Genomic DNA, 10493 nt, shown 5'->3' with positions numbered 1-10493 from the left:
CATTTCCCTTAATGACACGATGGAGTTGCTCCGAAATGAGGTGATGGTAGTCGTGGTGACGAGATCGCGACACCAGGTAATGTGTGACGCAAGCACGTAAGCGCGAGCCGTCCTGGAAGCCATCTGTAAGTCGCTTTGGATAAAAGCATCTGCTAAATGCTAAAAATGTAAGTGTTAATTTGATATGCTTACAGTACTTTTTAATTACAGTTATTGGTCAAAGGCGGCACGGTGGCTAAGTGGGTAGCACTGTCGCCTCACAGCAAGAAGGTCCTGGGTTCGATCCACAGGTGGGCCGGTCCGGGTTCTTTCTGTGTGGAGTTTGCATGTTCCCTCCGTGTCTTCGTGGGTTTCCTCCAGGAGCTTCGGTTTCCTCCCACAGTCCAAAAACATGCAGTCAAGTTAATTGGAGACACTGAATTGCCATATAGGTGAATGGGTGTGTGTGTATGTGTGTGTGTGTCTGCCCTGCGATGGATTGGCGCCCCGTCCAGGGTGTAACTGTGTGCCTTGCGCCCATTTAAAAGCTGGGATAGACTCCAGCACCCCCCTGCGACCCTAATTGGATAAGCGGTTAAGAAAGTGAGTGAGTGAGTGAGTGAGTTATTGGTCAATTTTTAGGGACACTTTTCATCTAGTGGCAAGGTTTACAATTACTGACTGTAAGTTGTTGTCAATCAGCCGTGTTCACTTTTAATAAATATCTTCATACGAATATTAAGAAAATTTGGAATTCAAATACATTTCATATACATTTTCAAAGATTCAGGTTTGTAAAAAACATCAATTAAAGCAGGCCAGTATCAACCCAAATACCAATATTTTGTACCAAATGGAGACACATTTATTGACACTAAACATTCACTATCTGCCAGCCCCCATTTTTGACCAGATATTATTTGGTGGGTTGGAGGGCTGATTCAAATGGTTCTGAAATTTTGTCCATGGGAATAAAAATGGAAAATCATTCAGTGGATAATTCTAAGCACAGCGGCTTATAGTTATAGTGAGACACTAGTGTGTGTTGTGCAAGTGTATAAGTGTTCTTTAACTGCTTTTTAATTGCATTAGACACACATATATTACATGGGCAAAAGTACTGGGACACCCCTTCTAATTATTGCATTCATGTGTTTCACCCACAACAATTGCTAACAGGTTTAATAAATAAATAGTAAAATAAATTATATGTTTCCAACTTTGCAGCAACAGTTTAGGAAGGGCTCTTTCCTGTTCCAGGATGACCCTGCCCCTGCCGTGCCCCTAACATGGTCAAGAGTGTGTGGACACTTGACCATAAGTTTGCTGGGCAACACATTCCAAAACCACAGACATCAATTGAGTTGGCTTTGTTATGCAGCTAGGGGTGCTTAGAGGTTCCAGATCACTGGCCACAGACTTGTATGCAGCTATAAAAGCCCAACTTCGAAGAATACTTTCCACAAGATTCTGTATGTTAGTGGGAATTTGTGCTCATTCAGTTAAAAGTGCATTCGTAAGATCAGTCACTAATGTTGATTGAGACGTTCCAGTACATGTCCCAAAAGTGTTCATAGGCCATGAAGGCTCTGTTTTGGTCACTGGAGTTCGTCTACTCCAAAATTGTCAAATTATGTCTTTATGGACCTTGCACTGTGAAGACTGGAACTGCTACTGTTAGTAATGGGTGTGGCTCACACCTGGGTCTATAATAGCCCACAAGTTACACTGTCAGGACTAAGACCAAGGCAAAACCTAGACTTAAACCTCAAACAAAAATCTGTGAAGAGACCTGAAGATGCCAGTTCACAGGTGCTTGCAATCCAATCTGGCATAAAAATGGAATAAAATGCCCAAAACCATGTGTGCAAAACTTGTAGAGACATATTCAGGTTTTGCAGGGGTGGAATGGAGTAAGAGAGAAAAAAAGATAGAGGAAATAACAGAGGAGAAAAACAACAATGACCACATTGCATAAATATTTAATGTGAATATTAGTTCATAAGAAATCAGTGCTTAGCTCTTTTCATTTGATGCACAAGTCAAAAAATTTAAAAGGTAGAAAAATAAAGTATCATAAAATACATTTTAATTGATTTAACACTGGATGTTTTAATGGAAAACTCTAAATATTATTGATGATTTCAAAACACATTAACTGAGGTATGTAAGAACTGTCAGTGATGCATACTACAGCACAACATTGGTAAACTATTGCCATCAAAAACAACAAAACCGCACAGTGAACAGTGCACAACACAGCTTATATAAGACCTCATACACCAGATCGAACAAATATAAATCTCCTACATAGATATACATCTATATGTATTGATATATTACTTTATATGAGATCTTTGCGCATGCGTTTGACATAAGAACGTAGTTTATAACTGACCATAGGATATTTTGTCATGCACTTAGCTACATCAAGAGTGCCTGGGAAAGGGCAAACATTATCTCTGTCAAATTACATATCTTGTGAATGTCGCCAGTTTCACATCAATACTGCAAATCTCATATACAATACCGCAGTGTATTCTACAGTGCCTTGAAAAAGTATTTAGCCCTCTAAATGATTTTATATTCTCTCATATTTTATGTGACATTTTTCAGTAGTGTATTGCCACTTAAAATAAAGCATAATTTACTCAGACCCCCAGCTGTTTTCTATGACTTTACAAGTAAATACTTTACAATAAATAGCCCACTTTTTGTGAAGTCAATCATTACAGTAGAGACCATTTCCATAGTCAAATGTAGGCATTTGGGACAGTGGTAGCCTAGTGGGTGGAGCTTTGGCTATCAAAAGGTAGCCACTGTTGGGCCCTTAGGCAAGGCCCTTAACCCTTTCAGCTCCAGGGGCGCCATACAATGGCTGACCCTGTGCTTTGACCTCAGCTTCCAAACAAGCTGGGATATGCGAAGAAAGAATTTTGTTGTACTGTACACTGTATATGTATAAATGACAAATAAAGGCATTCTATTCTATTCTATTAAAGCAAGTCAAGGATCTAATCATAGAGTAGCACGGATCTTGATCTATGATGGCACAAGACAATTCAAAGCACTGAACATAACAAATCAGTTCTGTCCAGTACAAAATAGTAAAGATGATACAAAACTACAGCCACTTTACCTAGGTCAGTCCTCCCTTCTGACATTAAATTTGAATTTTAATTAGCACTTGGACTGAGATGCAGAAGTCAGTGGCTGCAATTGAAATCAGCGTTTATGTATTACACATATAAAACATTTACATTTTTGACATTTAACAGACGCCTTTATCCAAAGCAACTTACAGTACTGTGACAGTATATATTATCTAAGCAACTGAGGGTTAAGGGCCTTGCTCAAGGGCCCAATAGCAGCAACCTGGCAGTGGTGGGGTTCGAACCAGCAACCTTCTGATTACTAGTCCAGTACCTTAACCACTAGGCTACAATGTCTATAAAACTAAAGGTTTTTTTTGTTAAAGAGTTTTAAAGTAAAAAGGACAAATCACACAATGTCATTTGGAAGACTTTGCAGCTAAGTAACAGAAAGTATTACAGTCTGATGAGATTAAAGTGAAAACAGTGGCATTAAATTCTTAAATTCTAAGCTGTATGTTTGGCTTAAATCTAACAAGGTACATTAGCCAGGTAACATCATCCACACTATAGAATACAGAAGTGGCCACCCAAGCAGGATTCATAGGGAAATTAACACCTTATTAACACCTTAACAAATTATGCCTCACCCTTCCGAATGGGCATAAAAAAGAAAGTTTTAGTTTCAACACAACATTGACATAAAACACACTTCCAAAGCAACAATAAAGTGCTTTAAATGGAAGAAAATGTATGTGTATATGTCGCCCTTGTTAAACTCTGTGGTGAGACTGTACCTTTTGTACATGTATTCCTCCCCATTTAACCTGGCAGGTCCATTTTTTTAAAAATTTAATAGGGCAAAATTGCTCCATTGTGTTGTGCAAAATTGATTTAAATGGCAAAATACTACCGGCTGTAATAGCTGCCAAAGAGGGATCAACCAAGTACTAAACGAGGAAGTAATTTTGTTTATTTACTGACAGACTGAGACTTTTTCAAGGCATTGAAGTAGTGAAATCAAATGTTCTGTAAACCATAATTTCCATTACATACTTATTTATAATGCCAGTAGTGTTGGTGAATTCAGAAGATCTGCATTGGAGTCAGATTTGGATACCCCACCTTTGAGGACATCTAGATCATCAGTAAGAGAGTCCAGCTCTGGGCAGGTAAAGGTGAAAACACTCAGGTAGTTGCTGCATGTTGGGGTTGATGTGTTCACCACAGGGGTGCTTAGAGGTTCCAGATCACTGGCCACAGACTTGTATAGTGTTTCCCAGTCTGTGAAGCCCAGGGATCCGGTAAGGTCGATGTCTGGCACGGAGCGTGCTTTCCCCCCTGAGACCTTGTCCTCATTCATCGTACCAAGGATATTTTCTAGCAGCTCTTCCTTAACATCCAGTGATGGCTCGAGGTCACACAGGCTGACTTCTGCACTGGAGCATAGCAGGATGTTGGAGTTGCCTGAGATTGCTGTGGGTGGTACTGATGGTGTCTCTAAGTCTTGTAAAGAAGCGTCCTGTGTGCCCTCCTCGGAGAGTTTTTCAGATAAGTCAGAAGAAGGAAGCAGCTGAGGTGACTGAGGGAAAATGCTATCCAGCTCTTCAGGCAAGTGGCATAGGGGTTTATGAGATGCTAGAACATATTCAAGTCTTTCTTTTTCTTTTAGGAGGTTTGCTATTTCAGCTTGCAGAGATGCTTTGTCTTCCTCTAGCTTGTCTGTTTCCTATAAATGAAAGACAAAGAAAGATTATGCAGTGTACAGTTAAAAGTGAAAGGTTTAATACACTTAGTACAAGTCTGTCATGGAAGCAAGGTCGTTATTACAATATTCAGATATGCTCAAAACACCCCCCATTATAGTGATTAAAAAATATATTTTTAAAAATATATAATAGCTTAGTCCTAGCTGGTTCCTATCAGTTGTTAATATGGCAGGATTGTTTGAGAATGGCAGAAGCCCCACACGGGTGATTTGATCCCCCCAATGTTCAATTCATGGCTACATAGAAGTCTTGGATTTTAAACATGGTTTGGTGTGACTAAATTAATGGAAAACATATTTCTTTGTCGTTTCACATATAAATTCTTAAAAATTTAATTTTGGGTAGAATTTCCAAGATACTTTTAAAGTTTAGTTTTACATTTCTTTAAATGCATTTATTTTAATTTAATTTAAGACTAGATTAAAGATTAAAGTATGTTAGTGTGAGATTTATTTAATGAAACACATTTTATTTGTTTATTTATGTATTTATTTGCGGGCGGCACGGTGGCTCGGTGGGTAGCAATGTCGCCTCACAGCAAGAAGGTCCTGGGTTTGATCCCCAGGTGGGGCGGTCCGGGTCCTTTCTTCTGTGCAGAGTTTGCATGTTCTCCCCATGTCTGCGTGGGTTTCCTCCGGGAGCTCCGGTTTCCCCCCCACAGTCCAAAAACCTGCAGTCAGGTTAATATGAGACACTGAATTTCCCTAGAGGTGAATGAGTGTGTGTATGTGTGTCCTCCCTGCAATGGACTGTGTGCCTTGCGCCCATTGAAAAGTTGGATAGGTTCCAACACCCCCGCCCACGACCCTAATTGGATAAGCCGTTAAGAAAGTGAGTGAGAGTGAATGTATTTATTTGTGATTGTATCTATTGTATATTAATGTTGGTTTACAACTGCTGGTCTGTTGTACTTTGGGCTATATGGCCTATTCAATTACAAGTGCTTTGCATTACTTAATAATCATTTCAGGAAATTGTAATCAGTCAAAGAAATTAATTTAGTAATCAGCTGAACACCCCTCACACCCACCTTGGACTACCTTGGACTAAGAACAGTGTGACTTTGGTGTTTCTTGTTAATTCTAAAGTTATTTTGTATTGTTGTAAAATGTTACTGAATACAATTTAAAAAGTGTTTTCAGGGGAGCCCAGGTGGCGCAGTGGAATATTCCGCTGGCACACCAGCGCCGAGATTCTGAACTCCTCGGTTTGAAACTCGGCGTTGCCACCAGTTGGCTGGGCGCCATCTAGCGGGCATAATTGGCAGTGCCTGCAGGGAGGGATGACCGGACTATGTGGGTGGGGTCTTCCAACGCTGTGTAAGGACCCTGATTGGCAGATAGAGGCGCCTGTGCAGAGTGCATGATTGGAAAAGGGCTCTGTTAAAGGCTGCGCGTGGGTCGGAGGAGGCATCAGCAGCAATGTACCCTCCTCAACTGCAAATATTCGGGGATCCCCAGCAGCGGAAGACAAATTGATTACACTAAATTGGGAGAAAATGGGGGAACGCATAAAAATATAGAAAAAAAAGTGTTTTCAGAATCCAGTGAGAATTCAGGATGATGTTTTTTTCTAACTCTAGTAATGACATTGTCTGTAGATTTGCAGTATATTGGAATTTCAGCTTACAGCCTGCAAGGTATCTGTGAGTTCTCTTCGCCTGTTTCGGCACTTTGCTGCTGCCATCTTATTCCTCTCTCTCCTTATTCTTTTCTTCTCCTCCTCTTCAGGCGTGAGCTGCTTGGTGGGAAATATGGATGTCAGAAATAACCATGATGGATCTACACATTTTTACCACATTCCTAGCAAAACATCCCTATGAGTGGAGGAATGGCATGCACATATCTTTCTCTGCATTGCGACTAAAAATAGGTTGCAGACACCGTGTGCTGTGAATGTGAAGTGCCCAGTCTAGGTATTGTGCCAAATTGCAGCATCTAATTAAGCCCAGTACAGCAAAATAAAACAATGAGTGTAAGTACCTGCTCGGTTTTTGTCTTTCTGGTTGTGTTTTTTGACTTGGCTCCACTCCTCTTGGTTACTGCAGGTTCAGGTCTGGCTGCAGACGGAGAAACGGATGTAATGATTGTTGGCTGTACCATCCATTGCAAATCCAGGCTGGTAGAGATGGCAGTTACCGTGGGAACAAATGGAGTAGTGGACACCTTGCTATTCTGCACCGGACCCTGCGTGCATTAATGATATTATTAAGTATGCATTGCAAAAAAATAGGTATGGATAAGAATTGTGGTTTACTGACTTGATGCTGTATTTTATGTAGGTACAGTATACTGAAGTGGTTTATGTAAGACTACAGTAAAAATATTTATACGCATGTATGACTTCTACTTGTGTTCTATTAAGCTGGGTCTCTCTGTATCTACACTGCCATTCTAAAAATATTTATTGAAAGAATACACTTTTAAATTACAGCTTGTTAAATAGCAAGTGTCACACACCAATACAATTCTAAATTCTTTAGGTCCAATTGTCTAGTGAATTAAATTTTTCTGTGTATCTGGGAGAGAGCGATCAGACAGTTGAAGCCAGAGGTGTAGCCAATGGGTGGCCGATCATGCTAGGGGAATAGTCTTCATTAATTTCTTTTTCACTTGCTGCTTTAATCTTTAATCTGGTCATGGTCACTAAGTGTCTGGTGCCACTCATAGCAACACTAGGTGCAATTTGGAGCAGCCAGTCTCTTTTTGGTGGGTAAGCATTATCCAATAAAAGCTAATGCGGACACTAAATGTAGAATTTGATGCCTGACACTTGTATGACATTTTAATAGAACCTTTCCTTATAAAAGGGACATGTTTGGAAAATTAAGATACTAATTGTGAATTTCTTCCTATTCGTGCTTGATACAGTACTTTAGCTGCTAAACAGTCCATGGTCTCCATTGTCTGATTCTCCTCTTCGTGATGCACCATATATTTTCTATAGGAGACATATCTGGACTGCAGGCTGCCAAGTCAAGCACATGCACTATGTGTTTTTGAAGCCATGTTCTTGAAACATGCGCATAATGAGGTATAAAATAACCACAGATTATATTCGCCTCTTGATCAATGGCACCTTCACACATATACAATTTACTGGGTACTAATACAACCCATACCATTACAAATGTTGGCTTTTGAGAACTTGTAGGGCTTTCTCCTTGCATTAAAGAGTTTCAGGTTGCAATTCTTGATGCAGCGTTGGACTGTGTTAAGTGTAAGGCTTTAACACAGTCTTGAATTTCACACACACCTTAAATCTCTGGGTGGTGTTTATATAACACATCACAGCTGAAGCAAATTAATTATGTTGTAACCCAATTTTAGGTCAGAAAGACTAGCATTAGGTTTTAAAACCAGTTGAATAATAGTGTTCTCAAGATTTCTTTTATTTGTGGGGTTGAATATTTCAGATTGTAACTGTGTATAGTATATAATGTATTGGGTTTTTATTAGTGTTTTGTGGTGTTCATGGTGGTGGGTGGATGGGGGCACTGTCATCCTGTAAGAAACCACTCCCATAGATAGAAATGCTTCATTATATTAATCAAATAATAAAAATATTGTATTGATTTGCAGTAATCCTTTTGTTTACGGGTACACAGAGAGCAACAGGACATTTTTAGTGTAGGGGGACATGTTAGACCTGTACTGTGCTTCTGGTGAATTCCACTCCTGCACTTGCCATTTGTCAGGAATAGGAGACACTATCAATTTGGGAAGTACTGCCACCTGAGCCCCACTGAAAATGTCTTTAGAAATCCCTTAGATATTCGTATATATGTCATTTTTTTTTATCATGTTCAGTGTTCTACACATGCCATAAAGCACAACCGTATATAAAATTTTCAACAATATCATTCAGCTCATTTGTCTGGAAGCATATTCCTTATTCATTTATTTTTTCCTTTAATTTGTCACCGGCGTTTAGATGTATATATTTCTTAAGCACCACACACAGAGGTCTCTTATCATCAGTAGGTAACAGACCTTCTCTGAATTGCACGCGTGTCCAAAAATAATCTCCCTGATCAATATTTGACTTTTCCATTGTCTCTGACGTCAGCGGTGACGCAGAGCTGCTGCGGAGTCTCCACACAGCAACAGCTGCAGCGCCACTACAGATGTGGCCTCATTTACAAAAAGACTCAGAAACAAAACCATATTTGCTGTTCAATTAGTGTCTTATTAGTGACTATTTAAAGATCATGATCATGTAATAAAAAGTAAGCTGCGTTTGCAATGCAATAATCACGTGTTTAGCATGCACACACACCCCTATGGTATGTGTGTGTGTGTGTGTTGGTATATACAATGGGGTTAAAAATAAACTGGACTTCCATACCACATGACATTTACTATGCAAATTTCTAATGTCAGTTAGGAGAGAGACACCCTTAATTTTGAAATTGTAGCCTAATTTTTGATGAGTTTAAGGGTTTGTGGTTAGAAGTTAAGCTCAATAATAACCAAGGGCATCAAGGGCTTTTTTTATTTTACATATATATATTAAGTACTATAATATGTAATTATATATGTTTTTGCATATGTAAGTTTGCATATATTGTGATGTCAAATGCATATCGGATTGTCTGCTACTGCATATCATTTTCGAAACTTACATTGTGTTGAATGGGCAGTGGTCAATATTTAACTCTACTTTTGTAAAGGAGATGTAAATATTTAAAAATAAAGAACCATTTAAAGGAGATTTCCTGAAACAATGTAATCAAAACAAGTTTATTCATAGGACTGAGACAGGGCCAGGCTGGCTTGTTTTCATTCATATTGCTGGTCATGTTTCAGATATGCATCCTAGGGGCATTTACTCTACCACAGTCCAATGACAGTCCAAATATAACTTGCCAAATGGCTAGTATTATGTATTTTTATTATATATTTGTGTGAGGAAATACACAATCTGCTGCTTTAGGTCACCTTGTAACGACTAGAGGTAAAATCTACTTAATGATCATTTACCTGATGTAAAATTAGGGGCTCTGATTTGCATTGACATTATGAGCTGATTGATGGATTAATGCATCACAAAAGCATATCAAAAGCTTCAGTTCTACAATCTAATATTAGTCATTTTTATACATATAGTTTATTTAATACATGTTGGCATTCTGATATTGCAGATCATTTTATTAACATTGTGCTCAGTGTTAATTGGCCTCTATTTAGTAGTGACAGTGTAAGCTTATAAATAGAACATTCCTGGTTTTGTTTTTGCAAATACAGACTATAGTTCTTTCTATTATACACATTCCCACATGTCTGATCTTGCCCTGGTTTATTATTATTTAAACTGTGTTAAGTGATGCTGAGTGATGCTGATCTTACCTGTATGGTTTCCATCTGGTCTGACGATGCAGAACTGCAGCGTGATACAGATTCCACATTCGCTTTATCCAGGCTCATTTCACCACACACACGTTTCAAGAAAAAGGTCCTAAAACAAATCACGATTCGCTCAAGCAATTTTAAAATATATAATTCTTGGTTGGAGTTGCTCTCTTGCACGCTGATATTTATCTGGACCTGTCAGTGATGAGCCTGCTGTAGCTCCTCCTATTTATTCCCTCAGAATTTTATGAATGAACTCAGGATGTACCATTTAGCGCAGGGGGGGTAGTTCTATTATTTAC

The 10493-nt window shown here is 39.0% G+C and overlaps 1 protein-coding gene across 1 annotated transcript; it reads right to left on the bottom strand.

The window, feature by feature from the left end:
• Positions 1-4131: 4131 nt before the first annotated feature.
• LOC134325251 (protein c-Fos-like) lies at positions 4132-10327 on the bottom strand. The gene is made up of 4 exons (XM_063007384.1): positions 10189-10327; positions 6823-7026; positions 6470-6580; positions 4132-4800 (listed from the first exon to the last, which is right to left on the bottom strand). Exons 1-4 carry the CDS (start codon positions 10264-10266, stop codon positions 4132-4134), a joined length of 1062 nt encoding a protein of 353 aa, XP_062863454.1. The 5' UTR covers positions 10267-10327.
• Between the last annotated feature and the right edge of the window lie 166 nt (positions 10328-10493).

Source organism: Trichomycterus rosablanca, chromosome 13 (assembly GCF_030014385.1).
Source record: "Trichomycterus rosablanca isolate fTriRos1 chromosome 13, fTriRos1.hap1, whole genome shotgun sequence".
NCBI classification, from domain to species: Eukaryota; Metazoa; Chordata; class Actinopteri; order Siluriformes; family Trichomycteridae; genus Trichomycterus; species Trichomycterus rosablanca.
The sequence above is the reverse complement of the archived record's forward strand: the minus strand, read 5'-3'. Positions and strand labels throughout refer to the sequence as shown.

Excerpts from the sequence above, each read along its gene's own strand:
- LOC134325251 (XM_063007384.1), bottom strand. The coding sequence starts at position 10,266 with ATGAGCCTGGATAAAGCGAATGTGGAATCTGTATCACGCTGCAGTTCT. Across the intron at positions 7,027-10,188 it reads ACCAGATGGAAACCATACAG|GGTCCGGTGCAGAATAGCAA; the intron begins GTAAGATCAGCA and ends TAATGCACGCAG. Across the intron at positions 4,801-6,469 it reads TCACAGATACCTTGCAGGCT|GAAACAGACAAGCTAGAGGA; the intron begins GTAAGCTGAAAT and ends TTTCATTTATAG.